The sequence below is a fragment of the Podarcis pityusensis genome (genome assembly GCF_964106645.2).
Source record: "Podarcis pityusensis genome assembly, chromosome: 2".
In the NCBI taxonomy this organism is placed as follows: domain Eukaryota; kingdom Metazoa; phylum Chordata; class Lepidosauria; order Squamata; family Lacertidae; genus Podarcis; species Podarcis pityusensis.
Genome location: NC_138029.1, coordinates 114877271 through 114902720, shown reverse-complemented (window position 1 = coordinate 114902720; position 25450 = coordinate 114877271). Strand labels below are relative to the sequence as shown.

At 48.6% G+C, this 25450-nt stretch overlaps 1 protein-coding gene and 1 long non-coding RNA gene across 3 annotated transcripts in view; both read right to left on the bottom strand.

Annotated features, from left to right (window-relative positions):
- LOC308470217 overlaps nucleotides 1-24952 on the bottom strand; it is a 39602-nt gene extending 14650 nt beyond the window's left edge. Inside the window, exon 1 of the long non-coding RNA XR_013982270.1 lies at nucleotides 24741-24952. This is a non-coding gene — a long non-coding RNA (uncharacterized lncRNA). The remainder of the gene's footprint in view (nucleotides 1-24740) is intronic.
- Nucleotides 10528-19402, bottom strand: LOC308469840 (uncharacterized protein). 2 transcript variants are annotated; one of them, XM_080992846.1, is made up of 5 exons: nucleotides 19366-19402; nucleotides 14775-14857; nucleotides 13741-13867; nucleotides 13532-13627; nucleotides 10528-13028 (listed from the first exon to the last, which is right to left on the bottom strand). In XM_080992846.1, exons 2-5 carry the CDS (start codon nucleotides 14847-14849, stop codon nucleotides 11929-11931), a joined length of 1398 nt encoding a protein of 465 aa, XP_080848972.1. In that variant the 5' UTR covers nucleotides 14850-14857; nucleotides 19366-19402; the 3' UTR covers nucleotides 10528-11928. The 2 variants fall into 2 exon arrangements, with proteins under 2 accessions (XP_080848972.1, XP_080848971.1); XM_080992845.1 differs by lacking the exon at nucleotides 19366-19402 and adding an exon at nucleotides 16680-16814.
- Nucleotides 24953-25450: the final 498 nt, after the last annotated feature.

Genomic DNA, 25450 nt, shown 5'->3' with positions numbered 1-25450 from the left:
TCTTCTGACGTTCCTATGAACCGGTGGCGCCTGTTGTAGTTTCACTGCCCAGGCGCCAGTCGTTACTCCATTTGAGGCCACAACGAGCGGGAGAAGGAGGAGCGCTCGCTGAATGTGCAACCAGCAAACTCACCTCCAGTGTTGGGGTCTGATGGCAATTGACACTGGTCAGCCCCCATGACCCACCAGAGGACACATGCTGACGGGGTTTGCCATAAAAACAATGCCCGTTTCGCCCTGGCAAGCAGAGCAAAAACAACAGGGTCACCGAAGAAGGGGAGCAAAAGGAAGGGGTGGCCGCATAGTGATGCAACAGGGCCACTTCCTCGCCTGCCAGGAAGCCTGACTGTTTAGGGCAGATGTCTAGCCTGCAAACACCAGTTTGTGAGCCAAGTGGCCACTGACCAAGGAGGAGCAACCCCAGGTTTTTCTGGCAGCACCCAAAGGAAGTTGAGAGAATAAAGGTCAGGAAGGTGGGTCAACAACCCCAATGTTACCCCTTAATTTCTCAAGCTACTCTGGGGGCGCCCAATAACACACCAACCCGTGATTTTGATTTAGCTACAACTTGCTACCTCCCGTTTATTTTGGATCTTCAGGGGTGGAAGGGAATATTCCCCCCATCTTTATTTTCCATTTCATCAATTCTATCTAACGTTGATTAAATTATTTTCCTCCAGTATTTCTTAATTTTCAATTCAAGCTTGCTGAATATCATTCGTTCATATATCTGCATCTTTTTAGCCTATTCAGTTTTTATTTTAACCAGGCTATGGGCTATTTCCACCTATGTAATACTGATTAATATTTTTATCATTTTTTTCTTTATTTGCAATATATATCATTCATAAATGGTGATTTATACACTGCTGTTTTTTTTGTTTTTGTAACCCCACCTCCCGACACAGAAGCACCATGTGTCTCAGTTATGTTTAATTTTGAAGTCATTTCAGCTTTTAAACAAAGGTATCATCCCACAAATGTGTTCTGCTGATTTAGAATATTTTTTCAGTTTTATTCAAGAAGTGTGATGAAATATTTCTGTCCTTGTTCTTTCCCATGCAGAGCTACTTTATATTTATATTTAATATTTAAAAATCTACAGGATTCTTACAAAGTAGCTCTAAGGATATGGGATTCATAAACTAATTTTGTCATCCAGAGCACTCATTATTCTCCCCTTACATAATCCTATGAAATTTAACTGCAATTTGCTATTAGCTCTATCAATCAGATTGCAAACACTGAATCTTATTTGAGATTGCTATTCTAAACACACTTACTAGACAGCAAATCCCACTGAAGACAGTGGAATATTTGTCTCAGTAAACTTGCGCTCTGAATCAGTTGAATATATCCAATAAAACTGATTTTTCACAACACCACAATACTCAAAATCTAATATCTACTTCAATTAAGAAATATTTATTTCTTAAAAACCAACGTGATAAATTAATATAATTAATCATCACAGGTCCCCAATTTGCCATCTCTCTCCTCACGATTGTAATGACTGCAGTAATCACACTGTGGAAAACATTTACAGAACAATGCATACATATCCAATATTAATTTGCTGGAGTCTTTTTATCCAACATTTAACCACAAGATTATTATGCATATCACATGCCAACTGCTCTTATAAATCCCCCTATCTGTTAAACCGATTAATAAGTTCCTTCTTTTATTTAACAACACCAACAAAGATTGCCATAGTTCATAAAATGAAACTCAGGACACAAAAGTTATTTTTGGCAAAGTTTTCAAGACTTTTTTTGCTAAATCTTTTTTTTTTTAAAGTGTTTTTGAGCTACTGTATTTTTAATGCCAATTGCCAAAATCTACACTACCGACATGGGCCACGTCTGGAAAATTCCACATGTATGTCAACCCTACTTTAACGTTGCACACGATCCTGACAAGTACAGTACTTTTGAGTGCCCTTCGATTTTGACCGCCAGCGTTAAGCAACTAACTGTTCCAAACTCTCCCACTGAACTCAAATGAGAGGCTGTAGAATCACAGAATTGTAGCGTTGGAAGGGATCCCGAGGGTCATCTACTCCAACACCCTGCAAGGCAGGAATCTCCCCCCCCCCCAGACTTGGGGCTCGAACCCACAACCGTGAGATTAGGAGTCTCATGCTCTGTTGACGGAACTACCCTATCTGAGTTAAGTGCAAAGCTCATGTTTTGCACGGATTGCCAATCAGTTACGACCATGCTATGCTAGATGGATTCAAGGTTTGATTATAAGGCAGCTTCACGTGTCTCGCTATGAGATTTGGAATTGCTTAAATTAGGCTGGGTTGTGCCTATTGATTCTCGCTTAATTCTTTCCAGTTGTCAGTGCCTAGGGGCTGTATCCAGCACTTGCAGCCGTGCTCATGCAGCAGACTCCAGTACAACAAAACTACTTCTTCTCCTGTCCCCTCCACACCCTACACCAGCACCCCCAAATCAGCTCCCAGGGGATGGGGAAGTCAGGTTATTATTTCCCCCCCGCAAGGTGGAAAGGAGAGGAAATGGAAGTTCCATTGCATAAGCAAAACTCCAGTGTTCAATGCAGCCCTTTGTAGTGATTAATACTATGAGGTTGTGTTTTAAAAAAGAAAAAACGCCAGAAATTTCTGAGCCTGTTTAAAAAACCCCCAGAAAGCTTTAAAACGTAATTTGAGCCACGCTAAACACAAAACAAGAAGCAATGAAATATTGCATGTATACACGCACATACATACTGTCTCTATGTAGTGGAATATCAAATCAATAAACGCAGTGTATTATAGGATTATAATGAAATTATAAATTATCGAAGGCAAACTTCACATAAATTGCAAGCTGGAACAAAACATGCAGCACAAAGCAAACATAGAGGGGAAATGAAGGTCACAAACACAACACAAAGAGCAAAGAGCCATGAGTGGTGCAGATGTGCAGAATGGTGAGCCACGAAACGAACTTTCCAAGTGCTAGGAATGAACTAGTTGGGTTTCGCAAAGTTCACTGGATTACTTCAAAAATCTCCAAAGCCGTCCCTATAATTCCCGGGGGAAGAGAACGTGAATTAAGTTTGTTTTGGGGGTAGAACTTTGAACCATATCTAGTTCAGCTTCGGCTTCTTTCTTTTACGTGCGTTTTTGACTCTTCTAGGCTCCTTTACAATCGTTAATTGTTTCAACAAAACAAAATAAACAATTCACACCTTGTCTTCTTAAACTATATTTCACTCTTCAGCACAGCAGCCTGTAGCATCCTGAATGCTGAGATTCTTTTTGGTCAAGGATCCTTTAGGCCCACTTGAATTGAACTGTGGTCCGAACTAGTTCATTTTGGAAAGGGAAGACACTGAACTGGGATAAGTTCCCTTTTGGAGTCACTGAACTTGAGCTAGTTCCTATGGGGGGGGGGAGAGCTTTCTAAGCTCCAGACTGACTTTCCAACTTGGCCTTCAGCTAGGTAGCCAATAAGTAAATAATTCATTTAACATCCCCATCATTTTATTTTTTTATATTTGTAGCCCACCTCTCCTCCAGGGGGGAAGCACATGCCCTCCTCCAAAATTTTATGTCAGTTTATTCTGGTGGGTTAGTGAGAAAAATCCTGTCACGCAAAATGGTGGTTTAGGCAGGGCTGGCCTTGCATGAGGCGGCTGGGAAGGAGAGCTGAAGGCAAGAACTGGGGTCTTAATGGTACAAGAAGACTTTTCAAAGTGTTTGCCCTGGGAGGGCGAGGAAGGGTGCCATTTTGGCTCTGCTTCAGGCCAGAGATAAACATCATTAGACTCTGCTGCAGGCCGCAAAATGGACTCTGCATGTGTGTGTGTGAGAAAGAGAGAGAGAGATCATGCTCACACCATACATTTAAAGCAGTATAAAACTACTTTATAAACGGTCATGGCTTCCCCCCAATAATTATGGGAGCTATAGTTTGTTAAGGGTGCCGAGAGTACATTCCCCCTCTCAGAGCTACAGTTCCCAGAGGGATTGACTGTTAAACTCCTCTGGGAATTGTAGTCCTTGTGAGGGGAATAGGGAGGTCTCCTCACAACACTCAGCACCCGTAACAAACTACAGTTCCCAGGATTCCTTGGGGGAAGCCCTGACTGTTCAAAGCGGTGCAACAGTGCTTTAAATGGGATCCCTGAGAAGGGGTCTGTGCATATTTTATACCCCCAAATCCACCCACTCTGTACCCACCTCTATGGGATCCCTGTCAGGGTGAAGTACTATCTGGGCTAAGAGAGAGGTTCTCTCTTGGCAGCTGCAATGTCCCCATGGGATACTACTTTTCCTTTCAAAAGCGCATGGTGACGGCACATTTAATGCAACCAGAATTTCAGAAACACTGCTAGGAACCGGAGCCAAACCTCCTTCCTGTCCCTGGTGACCCCCCCACCCCCAGCCATTAAGAACCAAGGCTGCCCCTATCTGTATATAATGTGGAGTTTGGAACTGACAGGGTTAAAACTCACTGGTGTCCTGTATCTGGATCTGGGAGGAGCTGGGAGGAGCTCCATGCAGAGAAGTGCGTCACAGGATGTTGTTCTGATGCTCTTCAGATCTGTCTCTGCAACTGACAGAGAAGCAGCTCAACTTAGGAGCTGCTGTGAGAGTGCTTTTGGAAAGCACAAAGATGCCGGAATGCTCCGATGGTGTCTGATGGAATTTATTGCTCTGTAAATAAAGCTACTAGAGATAAGGACGGACTGTCTCTGGACTGATTTATCCCTTTTTCTCACACGGAAGCAGGACCGCTGCTACTCTGCAATTTCTTTGGCCAGGTCAGGGGAGAGCAGAGCCTACGCCGAGGAAGCGCTGCCTGGACCCAAAGATTTATTTCTCCAAAGGTTATGGAAGTTACGTGTTTCCTGACAAGTGTGAGAAGGGAGGAAGGCTGCCAGCTTTGAGTTGCTGTGATCTCCTGCCAGGAAGGGCAGTGAGGAATGCTGGTGATCGGAGCCAAGAGCCAAGAGGTAACGGCTGCTGCTTCGGACGACCAGTTTTGCTGGCATCTTGTGAGTACGCTTGAAGCCCCAGGGGGGAGGAGATGGCTGCTCAGGCATAGCAAGGCCATGAAAGCTTCAACATCCCCTTCGAAAGGCTGCATGGGGCCAATTGGGAGGCCTGGAGTAAGAGCATGCACCGCTGGCTGGCAGAAAGGAAGCTGTGGGACTGCACCCAGGCCGATCCAGTCTTTGCCCAGTCCAGTGAGAGGTCTGCAAAAGCTTCTGAAGCAGACGTGGCTGCTCTGGAGAGAGAGCAAAGGGTGCTAGCCATTTTAAGGGCCAGCGTTGATACTTGGCTGTTGCCAAAGCTCCAAGGGAGGAAGCCCTGGGTCGCGTGGCAGGCACTGAAGATGGCATGTCAAGCCTTAGTGGGAGCCAGACCAGAGGGGGCTGAGAGTTGCCCAGAGATTGCCCTATGTTCAGAGGGGGCTGGAGCTGTTTTGGGAAGCCATGCTTCACCACATCTGTGTGATGGACTGTGTGCTGGAGAGAAGCTAAGAGCTGGGAAGAGGAAGGCAGTTGCAGGCTGTTCCTTAGGCAGCAGAGCACCCAAGAGTGGGGGTGCAGGCCAGGCAAGCCGTTCCAAGAGCTCTGCGAAAGCGAAAGTCTCCAAGAGTTGTTTGTGCTTTGAGGCGACGTCCAACAGCGCTGGGAAGCATCCGCTGGAAGCCCAGGCTGCCAAGGACACCAGCTGGCGTGGAATGTCAACAAAGCAGGTTCCCAGGGCCGGTTCTCAGCAGAGACGTGAGAAAGCAGCAGGCCAGGAGGAAGACAAGGCGTCTTATCACCTCACAGCTGCGTTGGTCTGTCTGGGAAGCAGCGAAAGCCCTAGTCGGGGGGAGGCTGTGGCCATGGCAACCAGGAAGGACACTGACAGTGGGGGTGCAACCAACGCCATGGCATCTTTGGAAAACAGCCAAAGAGACACTTTTTCTTTTGTTGTCGACAGTGGAGCGTCGCATTGCCTCGTTAACTCCAGAGAGCTCCTGAGGAACTGCAAGACAGTTAAAACTGCACGCTCTGTTATCTTAGCAGATGGGTCGAAAAGACCGCTGACTGAATCTGGGTCTTTGTTTTGCTCTTTTCTAGGTTGTGAAGTGCCAGCTTATTTTGTCCCAGAACTTGCCCATTCTCTTTTGAGTGTGTCAGCATTAATGGCTATTGGAATTGATGTTCTGTTCTCTAATAATTTGTGCTCTTTTTACAGGGATGGGAAGAAGATCTACAGTGTTGAGAGGAAAGACAGGCTCTTTCTGGTGGAGATGCCCATTGAAAATGGGGCTGGTGGGAAAATGGGGCTGGTGGAAAATGAGGCTTGTGGAGAGTCCATTGATGATGCCCAAGTGCAGTGTGCTAATGTCCCACCACACCATGATTGTATTCACTTATGGCACAGGAAATTTGGGCACGCTGGGTGGTCACTTGTGCGGAAAGCAGCAATGAACACAATTGGGTGTAGGTTCAAGGCATGTGACAAATACCTAGATTGTCAAGCCTGTAAGCAATCAAAGGTCACAACATGCACATACCCCAGGTCAGAGAGGAGGACCAGCAAACCTTTTGAACTTGTGCATGCAGATTTGTCAGGTCCCATGCCAACACCTTCTTTAGCTGGATCTAAATGGGTTCTGATTCTGATTGATGATTTTTCGAAACACACTTGGCTGTTTACGCTTAGATGCAAGTCAGAAGCAGCTGCATTGATCAGAGATTGGATCACAGCGGTAGAGCTGCGTTTCTCTACCAGGGTGGTTTCCTTTCAATCTGATCGCGGGGGGGAATTCACAGGTTCTGCGCTGCAATCGTTTTTCAGGCAGAAAGGTATCAGTCATCGATTGACTGCCCCCTACTCTCCGCAACAGAACGGGGTGGCGGAGGAGAAGTTTCGCACTTTACAGGAATCAGCGAATGCTATGTTGGCAGACTCGGGTTTGCCACAGCGTTTTTGGGCTGAAAGTTATAAGACAGCATGCTTTGTGCAGAACAGGGTGTTCAATTCAAGTGTAGGAGACACACCGTATTTTCTGCTTCATGGGAAGAAACCGAAGGTGGACTTTTTCCACATTTTCGGTTCGCAGGCTTGGGTTTTGGTTCCAAAGGCCATGCGCAGAAAGGGTGAACCAAGGTCTAGGAAGATGATCTTTGTAGGCTATGAGCCGAGTTCAAAGGCGTGGCGTTTCGCATACCCTACTGGCAACCAGTCTAAGCTGCTTATTAGCGGCAGTGCTGAGTTTTGCGAGCAGAGTGGGTGGAAACGTCTTCACGGGAACCCAGATGTTCTGTTAGACTCAGGTGATGAGGAGGAGGAGGACGAAGCTGAACCTGTTGCTGAGGCACAGAGTCCAGAGCAGGGATCTCCAAGGCAGAGGCCCCAAACCTCTCCAAAAGGGAGTCCCAAGACCCCTCCACAGGTCTCTGTCAAGTCTGAGCCGAGGAGTGAGCCATCCTCGCCAGCAGCACCAGCTGTACGCCCAAAACAGCGCAGCAGGTCAGAGGGGGAGGTTTCTGACACAGGAGATGGTAGGGCTGATCCAGGTGAATCAGGCGCAGGTCCAGAATTCACACTGAGGAGGTCAGCAAGATCAACCAAGGGTAAGCCTCCTGAAAGGTATGAAGCCACTAGTGTTTGGGTTGGTGTGGCTAGGTGTGAGCCTGAATCCTTTGAGGATGTTCAGAAGTTGCCTCAGGAAGAAGCTAGCAAATGGCGTGAGGCGATGCAGAAGGAGATGAACTCAATGGAGTCTCTTGGTGTGTTCTCACTCACTCAACTGCCGGCTAACCAGCGAGCTGTTAGTTGTAGGTGGATTTACCGCTTGAAACCCACAGAAACGGGAGAACCACAGTACAAAGCGAGATTAGTGGCACGGGGATTCACACAGAAAAAGGGTGTCCACTTCACAGAGGTCTATTCGCCGACCTCAAGAGCGGAGACTTTGAGAATGCTTTTGGCGATAGCAGCACAGAGAGGTTGGAAGGTGAGTCATTTTGATGTAGATGTTGCCTACCTGAATTCAGATCTCCAGGAGGAGTTATATATGCTTCCTCCTCCAGGGTTTGAAGTCAGTGAGCAAGGCAGCGTGTGGCGATTGCACAAATCCATCTATGGGTTACGCCAATCTGCCAGGAATTGGAATATGTGCCTACATGAAGCCTTAGAAGAGCTAGGTTTTAAGAGGTCTGTTGCAGACAGTTGCCTGTACCTGAAGGGGTCAGGAGAGACACAGGAAGTGATTCTTGTTTTTGTTGATGATATCTTAATGATGTCACAGACTAGTGAACAGATGCAGAAGTTTGCTAGGGAGCTTGGAAAGTGGTTCAAGTTGAAGCAGCTTGGGGATGTCAAATCCTACTTAGGTGTTCAAATAGCGAAGACTGAGGATGGTAGCTTTTTGCTTTGCCAGAAAGGTAAGATTGAACAGTTGCTTGAAAAGTTCAGAATGTCTGATTGTGTAGGTGCCAGGTCACCCATGGAGGCTGGATACGCGAAAGAATGTCAGCAAGCAGAACGCGTTGTGTTCGAAAATACTGAAGTGTTTCAGTCAGCCCTAGGGAGTTTGTTGTACTTGTCTCAGTGGAGCAGACCAGACATTGCGTTTGCTGTCAATCTGCTCAGCAGGGAAGCATCAAACCCCAGTGTGCAAGCCTGGAATGGCATCAAGAGAGTTCTGAGGTATTTGCAGGAAACCAAAGACTTTTGTCTTAGGTTGCCAGCTCAAGGAGAAGTAAAGCTGACTTGCTTTGTGGATTCGGATTGGGCTAACTCTGAAGACCGCAAATCAGTGTCAGGCCTAGTGGTGAAGTTTGGGGACTCAGTAGTTGGGTGGAGGTCCCGGAAGCAAAGTCTCATAGCGCTTTCATCTACTGAAGCCGAGTTCAGTGCGCTATCAGATGCTTGCAGAGAGCTGGAGTTCTATGTGTGTTTGGTCAAGGAAATCTGTGGAGAGAATTGTCTGCCCGTTGTGGTGCATGAGGACAATCAACCTTGCCTCAAATTGGCTGAGACGGGGCAATTCAAGGCGAGGACCAAACATTTGGACATACGTTTCCGGAATGTATGTCAGAGCGTTCATGAGGGGCTAGTTGCTCTGAAATACTGTCCCTCAACAAAGAACCTCGCTGATGGTTTCACAAAACCATTAACCTTCCAGAAGCACGAGGAGTTCTGTGAGGGTCTGTGTATGGGGAAAGCATTGTTGACTGTTGTCTCCAGATGCAGGACAAGAGGGGGTGTGGAGTTTGGAACTGACAGGGTTAAAACTCACTGGTGTCCTGTATCTGGATCTGGGAGGAGCTGGGAGGAGCTCCATGCAGAGAAGTGCGTCACAGGATGTTGTTCTGATGCTCTTCAGATCTGTCTCTGCAACTGACAGAGAAGCAGCTCAACTTAGGAGCTGCTGTGAGAGTGCTTTTGGAAAGCACAAAGATGCCGGAATGCTCCGATGGTGTCTGATGGAATTTATTGCTCTGTAAATAAAGCTACTAGAGATAAGGACGGACTGTCTCTGGACTGATTTATCCCTTTTTCTCACACGGAAGCAGGACCGCTGCTACTCTGCAATTTCTTTGGCCAGGTCAGGGGAGAGCAGAGCCTACGCCGAGGAAGCGCTGCCTGGACCCAAAGATTTATTTCTCCAAATATAAGCCTGCTCCAGGTTCTGGTTTAATTTTAAAATTGAAATAACTTTTATTGTTTTTTTTCCAAAAAGGAGGAGGTTATACAAGATTTTGCAAAACAGTGCTATCAAACAGGACTCTAGTGGCAAGATAAATACCCCATATACAATTATAGATCATTGTCGAACATAAAATAAAGCCTAAATAAATAAATAAACGGCACCTACGCAGATGTGTGGAAGGTAACAACTAGAACTGTGTATAACACAGACAACGTAATGGTTGATCAAGACAAACTCTGGGCTCCGTTGATCCCCTCTGGCACCCTCCATATGTTTCCAGACTACATCTCCCTTCGTCTCTGACCGTTGGCCATGCTTGGCCGCGGCTGAATGGATTTGAAAGGTTGATACTCCACTTTGAGCTCTGGCTCCGCACGTCACAGACTTTGGCCCCACGCACTGACCCCAACAGATCACCCTCAAGAGAAAGTGGCCCTCAATGTGTGTGTGTGTGTGTGTGTGTGTGTGTGTGGTTTCACCACCCCTGCTCTAGAGTACAACAGAACGCTGCAAACCGTAATATACATAGCTAGATGCTCATAAGCATTACCTTGCGTTAGAGACACAGAACTGAGCATAAACTAGGCCGCTAAGCAACAACCAAAGTACTTAAACGACAACAGTGCTAATCGGAAAACTGAAGTGCTTTCCCCTACCGTACCATTCCGATTCAAACCCTAACGCGACAGGTGCCCGGAATCGGGCTTCGGGTCGCAAAACTGCCATACGGAACATTTTAAAGCCAGCATTACAGATCAGAACAGCTTTGGTTATATAGCTGTACGTTCAGCTGAAATCTTTCCTCTTCTCTCAACTACTCAAAAGCAGCTTATACTTTTCTTTAAGAAAGGCATTCGGCCCCGATTCCCGAAATTCTACTCTTCCTGCAGCTTCGGTGACTGATGGGAACATAGGTGTGGCTTAAGGAGATGTTCAGTAAACGAAGGTGCAACTTTACAGAGGAGACGCTGAGGCTACTCCTTTGGGGACTCGAGGCTCCACAGCGATAAAGCATACCAGATATTCAGGGATAATGGGGGCAACCTCCGCAGTAACTCACTCCTGAGCCGGACACTCGGAACCGAAAGAGTACATACCTGATTTCTCCCACACCGTTACAGCCTAGTAACAAGGACAGATACAAACATTTCAGAGTGGTGGGGTGACTGGCAAGGGCCTCTGCTGCCTTCAATATAAATGTGTTTATTCTCTTAGCCTGGGGGGTAAGCTCCAAAAAGTTGGGAGCCAGGGAAAGGGCAGCTGCGGACAGCGCCAACTGGCTAGCACCCGTGCTGTCACAAACAGCTTTCCCTGCTCCCCCGTGATGCAAACAGTTGTAAAATATTTGGTGGGCTGGGTTTTCCTGTTTGAGAAAGGAACAACAGAAGAACGTACGTGAGGTCCGCTGGCTTGTTTGTTAAAGGTAGACAACACACACAGCTGAGCCCATTTGACTTGTTGGTGTGTGGCTGCCCTGCTGACTGCAAAGTCAAGCTCAGGTAAAGAACTGTGGCTATTTGCTAAATACTAAATCCGTCTTCACCCCAAGGTACTTCTCACCTAAGCCTGAGAAGGTCCTCTTGGCATGCTTCCTATAGGTATCTGGTTGGCCACTGTGGGTGCAGGATGCTGGACAAAATGGGCCTCTGGCCTGATCCAGCAAATTCTTTTTATGTTCTTAACCAGGTGGTTAAGAAAGCCCAACAGAGACTCCATCTCCTCAGAGTATTGCGGAAGAACGATGTCAATCAACATTTGATTATCTCCTTCTACCAATCAACAATAGAAAGTGTCCTTTCATACTGCATCACGGTGTGGTACGCTGGTTTGACATCATCTGATAGGAAGTGCCTGCAGAGGGTGGTGAATACAGCACAAGATATTATGGGCTGTCCTGTGAATCCGCTGGATGAAATAGCGGAAGAACGTTGCCTCAGGAGAGTGAGGAAAATTCTCAGGGATGATTCACACCCTGGCCGGCACTTTCTTGATCTCCTGCCCTCATGCAGAAGATATAGAAGCATGATTAGTCCCACCAACAGGGTAAAGAACAGCTTCTATCCGTGGGCTGTTAGGCTGCTGAATGAAAAGATAACAACAGGGCAACTGACTTTCGGGTTTGGGGTGTGTGTGTGTGTGTGTGTGTGTGTGAGTAAACGAGGGGAATTAAGAGAGCTGAGTTGGGGGTGCTCGTTTAATCTCACTGTATACAAGTTGTACAAGTGACAATAAAGTATTTCAATTTCAATTAAGTGCTGGCTATTTGATACTGAATAAGGCTCCCCTTCTCCATCAAGCTCTCGAGATCGTTGAGGCGTTGGCTGGCTTTTGCTCTCAAGTGAACTCTGTGGTGAACCCGGAGGTGCGAGTGCCGAGCGAAGCACTTCCCGCACTCCAAGCATTTGTAGGGTTTCTCCCCCGTGTGGACTCGCTGGTGCTTCACGAGGTTGGACAGCTGAGAGAAGCATTTCTCGCACTCCATACACTTGTAGGGCTTCTCTCCCGTGTGGACTCGCTGGTGGCTCACCAGGGCCGAGCGCTGAGCGAAGCACTTCCCGCACTCCTGGCACTTGTGAGGCTTCTCCCCCGTGTGGACCCGCTGGTGGTTCACGACGTCCGAATGGATGGCGAAGCACTTGCCACACTCCAAGCACTTGTACGGCCTCTCCCCCGTGTGGATGCGCCGGTGTTTCACGAGGTCCGACTGCTGGGCGAAGCACTTCCCGCACTTCAAGCACTTGTAGGGCTTCTCGCCCGTGTGGACCCTCTGGTGGTTCACGAGGTTCGACTGGTGAGCAAAGCGCTTCCCGCACTCCTGACACTTGTAGGGCTTCTCCCCCGTGTGGACTCTCTGGTGGTTCACGAGGACGGACTGCCGTGCGAAGCATTTCGCACACTCCAAGCACTGGTAGGGCTTCTCCCCCGTGTGGACCCTTTGGTGGTTGATGAGGACCGAGTGGCGTGCGAAACACTTCTCGCACTCGGGACACTTGTACGGCTTCTCTCCCGTGTGGACTCTCCGGTGCCTGACAAGCTGCGATCTCTGGGTGAAGCACTTGACGCACTCCAGGCATTTGTAAGGTTTCTCCCCCGTGTGGATCCTGTGGTGGTTCACGAGGACGGACTGGCGCGAAAAGCACTTCCCGCACTCCAGGCACTTGAAGGGCCTCTCCCCTGTGTGGACCCGCTGGTGTTTCACGAGCTCCGAATGGTGAACGAAATACTTCGCACACTCCAAGCACTTGAAGGGCTTCTCTCCCATGTGGACCAAGCGGTGTATGACGAGATCCGGTTTCTGAGGGAAGCATTTCCCACACTTGCGGCACGAGTTCTTCTTCCTCAAGACACCTGGAAGGGTGAGAAGTGGGGGGGGGGGGGGACACTGACAGGACTGACCTTCAACTCCAGAAGAGGAAGAATCGTAGAAAGTCAATCAGGGTGAGTTGTGGGAAATAAGCTGTAAATTTCCTGGAGAAATTTTTTGCCACAGGAGGTGGTGGCGGCAACCAGACCGCCAAATCGGGCGGCTTTAAAACTGGAAGCAAGCTGTAAATTTCCTGAGGTAAATTTTTGCCACAGAAAGTGGTGGCCACCAGACCACCAAATCAGGTGACTTTAAAACAATTCAGAGGTTTGGTGGCTGGGGCGACCCGAGAGAGGGTATTCCTTGTGGCAGCCCCAAAGTTGTGGGATTCCCTCCCCACACAGGGTAAGCAAGTGTTTCGAAGAAGAGCAGTGGGAAGAGGCAACACATCCAAATGTAATGGCTGAGACTCATGGCTGGCCATGTTTCGGTGATGGGGACACACCTCAATGGATTATTTGCCTGTTGGCATGCCCTAACCTCTCACCTGAGCACCTGCTGCCCAAGTTCCGAGGATCTGGTACCCAGGGAGCTTCTCCTTGTTCCAGACGAGTGATGAGGACAGGCTTTGCAACCGGAAACCCTTGATAAAAGATTTTCAAAAAATTAAAAACCCTCCTCTTCCCGCAAAGGACTATCAGAAAGCAGGAGTTTTTTCTCCCTAGCTTAACAAAACAAGGCAGCAAAGTTCCTTACCTAAGGAGGTCACGTTCTCATAATTCTCCATCATGACCTCTCTATATAGAGCTCTCTGATTTGGGTCCAGCAGAGCGCCTTGTGCCTCTGTGAAATAGACGGCCACATCTCTGAAAGTCACCAGCCTCTGGAAGAAAGAAGAATCCTCGTCTCAGCCTCAAAAGCTCTCACCCGCAGAGAGAAAATGAAAGGCTGCAAACATTTCTATATTTCATTCCATAGTACTTATATACCAGAGTGTTTAAACAACCGATCCTTCTTCCTAGAGAGCTCTGGGAACTATAGCTCTGAAAGGGGAGGAGGGGGTCTCTTAACAATTCTCAGCACCCTTAACAAACTATAGTTCCCAGGATCCTCTGGGGGAAGCTATGACTGTTGAAAGTAATGTTAATAGTGTACAGTGGTACCTCGGGTTACATACACTTCAGGTTACAGACGCTTCAGGTTACACACTCCGCTAACCCAGAAATATTACCTCAGGTTAAGAACTTTGCTTCAGGATGAGAACAGAAATCGTGCTCCGGCGGCACGGTGGCAGCAGGAGGCCCCATTAGCTAAAGTGGTGCTTCAGGTTAAGAACAGTCTCAGGTTAAGAACAGACCTCCAGAACGAATTAAGTACTTAACCCGAGGTACCATTGTATTGTATCACATCCACGCAAGCCAGATGCGCAATCCCTCAATGGGCAGCACTTTTCCGTGGAGTTAAAAGGGTATTTTTGCATGTTCAGTGGTACCTCTGGTTGCAAACGGGATCCGTTCCAGAGGCCAGTTCGCAACATAAAAAGAGCGCAACCCACAGCGGCACATCTGTGCACACGTGGGTTGCGATTTGCCGCTTCTGCGCATGCGTGTGACGTCATTTTGCGTTTCTGCGCATGTGCGAGCGGCAAAACCCGGAAGTAATCCTTTCCGGTACTTCCGGGTCGCCGCAGGATGTAACCTGAAAGAACGTAACATGAAGCAAACACAACATGAGGTATGACTGTACCCCAATCACTTCCACTTGGAAGGACTTTGGGCCCCAAATCTTACCTGAGTTGGCTCAGCTGCAGCTCTTTCCCATCCTCTGGAAGGAGGAGACAATCCGGACAGAAACATGGCCCTCATATTGTCTTCTGTAGAAGTTAAAAAACCAAAGAAAAAGTGGTTCATTTCAAGTACAAAGGAGGGGGGGGGAAATCTCGTTTTTCAACATTACATTGGATTTTATGAGGTAAAATGCACGATGGGAAAAAGAGACACACACACCCATATATTTCCCTCCCAGAGCTACAGTTCCCAGAGTTCCATGTGAAGAGGATTTGACTGTTGCACCACTCTGGAAATTGTAGCTTGGTGGGGGTGGGAGGGAAAAGCCACCATTTACCCTTTTTGCTCCACACCCAGGGCCGGCCCAAGACATTTTGCCGTTTGAGGCAAAGGGACAAGCTGGCAGAAGCTGACCACGTAGGCGGCCGAATCGTGCTTCAACGCCGGCGAGAGGACAGCAGCCTCTTCCACCTCACCTGAGGCTAGCGAGCCACCTTTGGAGGCGCAGGCCAGGCGACATGGTGCTTGCTCAATTCCATCCTACCAACAGTTCAGCCCCATTCTCCGCCTCACCTGCTGCCCTGAGGCGGCCACCTCAGTCGCTCTAACAGCAGGCTCAGTGGCCCTGAGCACCCTCATCCAAAGAGATCCCAGGGGCATTGAGACAACATCTCTCCAGTTAAAGGAGCAAGGCACACGATAAAACAGGAAAACGCAAACTAAAAACCAAAATCCGTCGCCCAACTGAGCAGAGCGCTTCCTGCATCTGACAACGCAGACTCCAGTCCGCAAAAACTTCTGGCACCATGACTTCAGGCGCCCTGCGACTCTCTTTGGTGCGTTAGCTGCAACAGACTTACATTCTTGCCCCCCCCCCAGACTCTGCCCACCTGCACATGCGTTTTGGAGTAGGGGTCAAGAAGGAGGACGCTATCGGAGGCTACTAGCCACAACGGCTACGTCTTTCCTCCACTGTCGGAGAGACAGCATGCTTCTGTATACCTGTTGCCAGGAATCGCAAGCAAAGGGACTGCTCTTGCACCCGGGTCCTGCTTGGGGGCACTGGGTTGGCGACTGTGAGACCAGGACAGGGTGGATCCTGCTTTCGGTGCACCATATTGATTGGTTTGCAATCCATTTTTTTTAGCCACCCCTCATCCAAAGAGATCCATAGATGTCAACGTTTCCCTATTTTTTAAGGGAAATTCCCTTATTCCGAATAGGATTCCTCGCAAGAAAAGGGAAAAGTTGACAGCTATGAAGAGATCCCAGGGGCACTCACACAGCTCTCCAGTTAAAGAAGCAAGGCTCACAATAAAACAGGAAAACGCAAATTAAAAACCAAGTTGTTGTTGTTTTTTAAGTCCTGCTACTACCCTGTGGGCCGCGAGATGCCGTTTGCTGCCCCAACTCTAACCACCGCTAATGGTCAGGGATGATGGGAATTGCAGCCCGGAAAAATCGGGGGAGGGGCACTCAGCAAGGCTGCAGAATTACTAGATGACCCGACTTCTTTTTGCTTTGCTTTTAAAAATCTGTTTCTTCCTGTCCTTCCCTTCACATCTCGTTCGATTGCTAAAAAGGGGAGAGGACAGCAGGCGCCCAAGCAAGCCGTGATCTCCTCCTGCCCACCGTTTTTGCCTCCACTGAATTCCCCCCATTCTTCTTCTTCCACCTTTCCAAGGTTTGGGGTTTGGGGGGGTGGGAGCGGCGGAGGGAGAGGAAACAAAGGAAAACTCAAGAGCCCTGCAGCCGCTCCCTTCTCCACCCCACACCGCTTCCAGATCCATCACCCTCAAAATCTAAGACAGAATCAGAAAAGTGGGGCGAGGGGGAGGAAAGATGGGAGCCCACCCCACCCAGCCTCCTTCTCCAGGAAGGCAAGCGCCGCTCTTTCTGGACCCTCACCTGCATTGGCTAAATTGCGCACAGGCTCCTCCAGGATGCAATTCACCAAGGTTGGGGGCGCGCCACCCCACCGCACCCCACTCCCAGCAGATCCCTTTCCGCTCCCCAACCTCCCCACCCCCAGATCCAATGTCTCCGCTAGATCTCTTGGGATTCAGACAGCCTGACCCTGCCTGCTGGGACTTGTAGTCCTCTTCCCCCCCCCTCTCTCTCTCGCCCCCTCCTTTGCGTCTGCCCCGCACAAAAACCAAACAGAGGGGATTCTGGGAGCTGTAGTTCCCCCAGCGCCACCCTCGCCTGTGATTTAGGAGCAAACGCCAGGCTGTCGAGAGCACTGCTGTCAAAAATATAAAAAAGGGTCTGCGATGGGCTTGCATTTTTCAAAACCAAACAGAAAGCAACAACAGCTTTTGGCGGGTTGTAAGCCCGTCGTGGTTTCATTCTGATCAAGCTCATGCCCAAAATTCACTGAAGTGTTTTATGTCCCGTCCTCTGGCTGCGTCGGGATGGCATGGGGATGAGGGACCAACTCCCTTCTCTTGCGGGGGCCCAATTAGTGCCATTGCCTTCCGTTAAGAGTTTGGGTGTAATCCTTGACGCCTCCCTTTCCATGGAGGCGCAGGTTACAGCAACAGCCAAGGCGACATTTTCCCACCTTCGGCGCATCAAGCAGTTGGTCCCTTACCTTTCCCGCCCCGACCTGGCCACAGTGATCCATGCGATGGTCACCTCCAGGCTTGACTACTGTAATTCCCTCTACGCGGGGCTGCCCTTGAAACTGTCCCACAAACTCCAGCGGGTGCAGATTGCTGCAGCGAGGCTCCTCATGGGGTCTCTGCCATGGGAGCATATTCACCCAGTGCTTTTCCAGCTGCACTGGCTCCCGGTGGAGTACAGGGTCAGGTTCAAGGTGCTGGTTTTGACCTTTAAAGCCCTTCACGGCCTAGGACCCTCGTACCTATGGGACCGCCTCTCCCGGTATACCCCATGGAGAGCCTCAAGGTCCATAAATAGCAACACCCTAGTGGTCCCAGGCCCTAAGGAAGTCAGATTAGCCTCAACCGGAGCAGGGCCTTCTCAGCACTGGCTCCGGCCTGGTGGAACGCTCTGCCTCATGAGACCAGGGCCCTGCAGGATCTGATTTCTTTCCACAGGGCCTGTAAGACAGAGTTGTTCTGCCTGGCCTTTGTCTCTTGGAGCCAATTTGATTCCCTCCCCCTCTTTCTTTTTTCTTTTTCCTTTCTCCTCCTGTGATGAGGCTGTATTTTAATATTTTAATGTTTCAATATTTTAAGGTTGTATTTTAATCTTGTTTTTAAGTTGTATTCATTCAACTTGTTTTTATTATTGCTTGTTAGCCGCCTTGAGCCCGGCCTTGGCTGGGGAGGGCAGGGTATAAATAAAAATTATGATGATGATGATGATGATGATGTTTCCTAAATGGTGTGTTTTATGACGACTCTCGTCTGATCTGCAGCTGAATAACATATTTGGTTTAAAGGGAGGTCAGAGTGAACTAGCTGTTAGGTTGCGTTCATGGCTTAGAGAAAAACAAGTTAGCAGGCAGTTTGGTTCCTTCTCATGTGTAGCAGCGTTTGCACCTCTTTCCCTGCTGCTCCTGAACCTAGACTTAAATGTCCGCATGCAAAGAACCGATGCAATGGCTGTTGTACTCCTGGGATAGCTCAGTTGGTAGACTGCGAGACTCTTAATCTCGGTCATGGGTTCGAGTTTGGGCAAAGATTCCTGCATTGCAGGAGGTTGGACTAGATGATTCTAAAATGGTCTCATTCGCTGCAACACAACCTTCTTTCGGACCAGGCCAGGCTGAGGTCGCTGCAGGGTAGAACTCAGGATTGCCAGAGCCTGTTTCCTTTTGGATTTCCAGATCTTTTCCTCAAAAGGCACCCTAGTCTAGCCCTTTCACTTATAGGAATACAGTGGTGCCTCGCAAGACGAAATTAATCCGTTCCACGAGTCTCTTCGTCTAGCGGTTTTTTCGTCTTGCGAAGCAACCCTATTAGCGGCTTAGCGGATTAGCGCTATTAGCGGTTTAGCGGTTTAGCGGCTATTAAAGGCTTAGCGGCTAAAAGGCTATTAGCGGCTTAGCGGCTTAGAAAAAGGGGGGGGGGAGCGAAAAAAATCACAAGACTCGCAAGACTTTTTCGTTTTGCGAAGCAAGCCCATAGGGAAATTCGTCTTGCGAAGCGCATCGAAAAACGGAAAACCCTTTCGTCTAGCGGGTTTTTCGTCTTGCGAGGCATTTGTCTTGCGGGGCACCACTGTATAATGAGAAATACTCATAACACATTCTGGGTTTTTTTTAACACAGCACCTCACTTGTATTTGAGCTTCATTAGCAAAATAAGGTTAAATGGTTCTAATTATTCCATAGCTCCTTCTCCAAAGGAACTTACGTAGTAACTGGGGAGAAATGAATATGAGTGAATTCGGTCGCAGTTGGAAAGAATGAGAATGCTATTATTATTATTATTATTATTATTATTATTATTATACCGCCCTTCATTCAAAGATCTCAAGATGGTTCCCAGAACAAAAATGTGCGATTAAAAATGCATAATAAAAACAGAAACAAATCTATAACCCCCTTCCTCCTTCCACAAGCATGTAAAAGGATATGAGATGTCAGTCAGCCCAAGTCCTGATTAAACAGGAACATTTTTACCTGACACCTAAAGATGACTAATGAAGGTGCCCAACGAGCCTCCCAGGGGAGACCATTTCACAAATGAAAACAATTTGAATAACAGTCACAACAGAATGGAATGCCTCTGTCACGTGACTCACAGTCAGCCAATCACATGAGAGATAAGGGTGCCGTGGGCTTTGAAGATGCTCAAACTCAGGACGAAAGGGAAAAATGTGCTAAGAAGAAGACACACTTGGCAAACCCTCACCGGGATCAACTCCCATCCGGAAACCTCAGTCCCCACTGTGGAAGGGCTTGTGGATTCGCCTCCCCTGGTATGCCCCACAGAGGACCTTAAGGTCCACAAATGACAACATTTTGGAGGTCCCAAGTTGCAAGGTGGTTAGATTGGTCTCAGCTAGGGCCAGGGCCTTTTCAGTACTGGCCCTGACTTGGTGGAACGCTCTGTCACATGAGACTAGGGCCCTGCGGGACTTGACATCTTTCTGCAGGGCCTGCAAGACAGAGCTGTTCCGTCTGGCCTTTGGTTTGGACTCAGTCTGACCCTTATGTTTCCCTCCCCTTAGTGTCTTGATTTATTGGCTACTTTTAAAATGAGGCTGCATTTTAAATTGCATTTTAACCTATACAGTGGTACCTGTACTGCCCCTATTGCCCAACTTCAAGAGCATGCACTCAGAGAACTGGATCTTCCCAGTAGGACGCCTGGTGCAAGCTAGTGACTTCCTAAAAATCACTGCAACCCCCCCTCCCCGCTGCTTGCCCACCAGGTTTCTCTTACGCACAGCAACCCAGGTCATGTGGGCGGGGAGGGGGGGTTGCAGTGATTTTTAGGAAGTCACTAGCTTGCACCAGGCGTCCTACTGGGAAGATCCAGTTCTCTGAGTGCATGTTCTGGAAGTTGGGCAATAGGGGCAGTACAGGATTCCTTTTGGTGTACTGACCTCCCCGCTGCACCAAGGATTCCCTGTCCGAGCTGCTTCAGGTCGTGGCGGATTTTCTCCTGGAGACACCTAGTTTGGTTGTCCTAGGGGATTTTAACATCCATGCCGACATGACCTTAAAAGGGGCCGCTCGGGACTTCGTGGAAAGCATGGCCTCCATGGGGCTGTCCCTGAATAAGTTTGGCCCAACTCATAGTCATGGACATGCCTTAGACCTGGTGTTCACCTCTAGTGACGTGGGTGATCTGACACTAAGTAAAAGTGAAACAAAAGAAGTGCCATGGTCAGATCACTTCCTGGTGCAACTGGACTTCTCCGCGACCCTTCCCCTCTGCAGGGAGGTGGGACCAATTTGGATGGTCCGCCCCCGCCACTTAATGGATCCAAATGGTTTCCAGAGAGTGGTAGGGGATGCTTTAGCCCATGTTGATGGCCTTTCAGCTGATTCCCTGGCCCGCTGGAATGCGGAGTTAACCAGGGCTATCGACTGTCTGGCTCCAAAGCGCCCTCTCCGATTGCATGGAGCCCGGACAGCCCCGTGGTTTTCTTCGGAGCTGAGGGCGATGAAACAATCGCTGAGACGGCTAGAGCGTCGGTGGCAGAAAACTCACTCCGAATCTGACCGGATACACGTCGAGCCTACCAAGTGGCGATAGCGACGGCGAAGAAGACTTTCTTCACCGCCTCTATTGCATCTGCAGAAAATAGTAGCAGGAGACTCTTTCAGGTGGTTCGCAATTTAACGGAACCACCTTTACCACCGGGGCATTGTAAAGACCCCAAGATCTCCTGCAACGATTTTGCAAAGTTTTTTGCAGATAAAATCACTCATATTCGGAAGGAGCTAGACACCACCGTGGGAGCAGGGCCAGGGCGGGAGAGTGCTAGAGCTCTGTCTGGTCAAGTTGCATGGAATCAATTTCAATCCGTTACCCCCGAGGATGTGGACAGGCTGCTTGGATGCGTGAAAGCAACCACCTGTCTCCTGGATCCTTGCCCATCCTGGCTAATAAAAGCAAGCCGGGAAGGGCTGGGCGATGGGCTCTGCGGGGTGGTGAATGCTTCCCTCTGTGAGGGAACATTCCCAGATCCGCTGAAAGAGGCGGTCATTAAACCGCTTCTTAAAAAACCATCTTTAGACCCGGCCAGTATGGCCAACTATCACCCAGTCTCAAATCTTCCATTCTTGGGCAAGGTGATTGAGCGCGTGGTTGCTGAACAACTCCAGGCACGCCTGGAGGATGCGGACCATTTGGATCCCTTCCAATCGGGATTCAGGCCTCACCATGGGACTGAAACTGCCTTGGTCGCGCTGGTTGATGATCTCCGGCGAGCTAGGGACAAAGGTGAGAGTTGTTTCCTGGTTCCGCTGGATCTCTCAGCGGCCTTTGATGAAATCGACCATAACATCCTTCTGGACCGTCTAGAGGGGCTGGGAGCTGGGGGCACTGTTATACAGTGGTTTCGCTCCTTCCTCCTGGGCCGTGTTCAGAAAGTGGTGGTGGGGGATGAGTGTTCAGACCCCTGGGCCCTCACTTGTGGGGTGCCTCAGGGTTCTGTCCTCTCCCCCATGCTTTTTAACATCTATATGAAGCCGCTGGGAAAGATCATCAGGGGATTTGGACTGGGTGTCCATCAATATGCAGATGATACCCAGCTCTACCTCTCTTTCAAATCAGAACCAGTGAAGGCGGTGAAGGTCCTGTGTGAGTGCCTGGAGGCGGTTGGAGGATGGATGGTGGCTAATGGATTGAAGTTGAATCCTGACAAGACAGAAGTATTGTTTTTAGGGGACAGGGGGCGGGCTGGTGTGGAGGACTCCCTGGTCCTGAATAGGGTAACTGTGCCCCTGAAGGACCAGGTGCGCAGCCTGGGAGTCATTTTGGACTCACAGCTGTCCATGGAGGCGCAGGTCAACTCTGTATCCAGGGCAGCAGTCTACCAACTCCACCTGGTACGCAGGCTGAGACCCTACCTGCCCGCGGACTGTCTCGCCAGAGTGGTGCATGCTCTAGTTATCTCCCGCTTGGACTACTGCAATGCGCTCTACGTGGGGCTACCTTTGAAGGTGACCCGGAAACTACAATTAATCCAGAATGCGGCAGCTAGACTGGTGACTGGGGGCGGCCGCCGAGACCACCTAACACCGGTCTTGAAAGACCTACATTGGCTCCCAGTACGTTTCCGAGCACAATTCAAAGTGTTGGTGTTGGCCTTTAAAGCCCTAAACGGCCTCGGCCCAGTATACCTGAAGGAGCGTCTCCACCCCCATCGTTCTGCCCGGACGCTGAGGTCCAGCGCCGAGGGCCTTCTGGCGGTTCCCTCATTGCGAGAAGCAAAGCTACAGGGAACCAGGCAGAGGGCCTTCTCGGTAGTGGCGCCCGCCCTGTGGAACGCCCTCCCATCAGATGTCAAAGCGATAAATAACTACCTGACATTTAGAAGGCATCTTAAGGCAGCCCTGTTCAGGGAAGCTTTTAATCTGTGATATTTTACTGTATTTTTTGTTTCTATGGAAGCCGCCCAGAGTGGCTGGGGAAACCCAGCCAGATGGGCGGGGTACAAATAATAAATTATTATTATTATTATTATTATTATTATTATTATTATTATATACCTTGGGTTAAGGACTTAATTCGTTCTGGAGGTCCATTCTTAACCTGAAACTGTTCTTAACCTGAAGCACCACTTTAGCTAATGGGGCCTTCTGCTGCTGCCACGCCACCGGAGCACGATTTCTGTTCTCATCCTGAAGCAAAATTCTTAACCCGAGGTACTATTTCTGGGTTAGCGGAGTCTGTAACCTGAAGCGTATGTAACCTGAAGCGTATGTAACCCGAGGTACCACTGTATTTTAAATTGTATTCCCCCCCCCCCCATTACGTTTTTACTGTGATTTTATTGGTGTTAGCCGTCCTGAGCCCGGGGTATAAATAATAATAATAATAATAATAATAATAATAATAATTATTATTATTATTACACCAACCACCCGTCTCGCTGATCCACAGCAAAAGCAGGGCTTTGGTTAAAATAATTGGCTTTCCACCTCTGCAGAACTGCCCCCGGCGTTCAGGAATCCATGAGGTTCCATCAGCCTCCAGGGACGGACCATCCAATCTGGGCTTACCACCCATCCAGACTTTATGAGATATGGTGATCCAGGGGGATGCACTGAACACACAACCTCTTGTATGTACACAGAACCCTATTTATAGTTCTAGGAAGAAACACCATGCAGTCGTGGGCATATGATGCCAGTGGGCATGACACTAAAATATTAAAATATAACCCCTGCTCACTGAGCAATAGCAGCTGGTTGAAACCAGTTTTTTCAAAAATCCTTGACTCGCTACCTGTCCGCTGGCAGCTCTCGCCTCCTTGCATTCCTTCTCTTGCAACATGGTTCCCAGTTTATGTGCTACTGGGAGTCTAGACATGTTCTCGACAGGCATTTGAGTCGTGTATGTGAGTGCCAGGCTTTCCCCTGCCCCTCCCTACCCTGAGCAAGGCTCCACCCGGTTGCCAACTATTTTAATTTCAAAAAAGTTTGATTTTTACTACCCATCTGATTTTGAAACCCCACGATGGAATTGTGTTTTAGTTAACAAGATGCGTGAAGCACTTCATTAAAGTGTTTTTGCCTGGATAACTCAGCTGGTTAGAGCATGGTGCTGATAACGCCAAGGTTTTTCTGCATTGAGGGGGGTTGGACTAGATGATCCTCAGGGTCTCTTCCAACTATAATACTATTGGAGGGGGGGAAGCTCTCTAAGTGGCTCACATAATACAAAATGTTGATAAGAAAATACAGATAAAAACCAATGCGCCTAAAAGAAAAAGAAAAACAAATTACACCTAATAAAATTTGGCAAATCTAGTGAAAGTTGTTGTTGTTTAGTCGTTTAGTCGTGTCTGACTCTTCGTGACCCCATGGACCAGAGCACGCCAGGCACTCCTGTCTTCCACTGCCTCCCACAGTTTGGTCAGACTCATGCTGGTAGCTTCAAGAACACTGTCCAACCATCTCGTCCTCTGTTGTCCCCTTCTCCTTGTACCCTCCATCTTTCCCAACATCAGGGTCTTTTCTAGGGAGTCTTCTCTTCTCATGAGGTGGCCAAAGTACTGGAGCCTCAGCTTCAGGATCTGTCCTTCCAGTGAGCACTCAGGGCTGATTTCCTTCAGAATGGATGCGTTTCTAGTGAAAGAGGAGAGTGCAAAATATGGTCTGAAGCTCATCACCTAAAAAACTAAGATCATGGCCACTGGTCCCATCACCTCCTGGCAAATAGAAGGGGAAGAAATGGAGGCAGTGATAATTTTTTCTTTCTTGGGCTCCATGATCACTGCAGATGGTGACAGCAGTCACGAAATTAAAAGACGCCTGCTCCTTGGGAGAAAGGCGATGACAAACCTAGACAGCATCTTAAAAAGCAGAGACATCACCTTGCCAACAAAGGTCCGTATAGTTAAAGCTATGGTTTTCCCAGTAGTGATGTATGGAAGTGAGAGCTGGACCATAAAGAAGGCTGATCGCCGAAGAATGGATGCTTTTGAATTATGGTGCTGGAGGAGACTCTTGAGAGTCCCACGGACTGCAAGATCAAACCTCTCCATTCTGAAGGAAATCAGCCCTGAGTGCTCACTGGAAGGACAGATCCTGAAGCTCAGGCTCCAATACTTTGGCCACCTCCTGAGAAGAGAAGACTCCCTGGAAAAGCCCCTGATGTTGGGAAAGATGGAAGGCACAAGGAGAAGGGGATGACAGAGGACGAGATGGTTGGACAGTGTTCTCGAAGATACCAGCAGGAGTTTGACCAAACTGCAGGAGGCAGTGGAAGACAGGAGTGCCTGGCGTGCTCTGGTCCATGGGGTCACAGAGTCGGACACGACTAAATGACTAAACAGCAACAACAAGGATAAAATTCAGTTTTAAAACTGATATACATAATATAAAAATCGCAAGTCTGGGAAGGCCTGTCTTAAACTAAAAAGCTTGCAGCTGGCCTTGAAAAACGTACAAATGCACCTATATAGTATCAACCTGCAGAGTTCCACAGAGTAGGCCCTGCTATGCTGAAAGACAGATTGTAGCTTCACTAAATATTGAAATACGACATGTGATCGGATCGTAGTTTTTGCTATAAAAGCACACA

Bases quoted from the DNA above. Each gene is read 5' to 3' on its own strand.
- LOC308469840 (XM_080992846.1), bottom strand. From the start codon at position 14,849: ATGAGGGCCATGTTTCTGTCCGGATTGTCTCCTCCTTCCAGAGGATGG. The intron at 13,868-14,774 runs GTAAGATTTGGG...TCTTTCTTCCAG, and splicing joins CTGCAGCTGAGCCAACTCAG to AGGCTGGTGACTTTCAGAGA. The intron at 13,029-13,531 runs GTGAGAGGTTAG...TCACCCTTCCAG, and splicing joins CTTGGGCAGCAGGTGCTCAG to GTGTCTTGAGGAAGAAGAAC.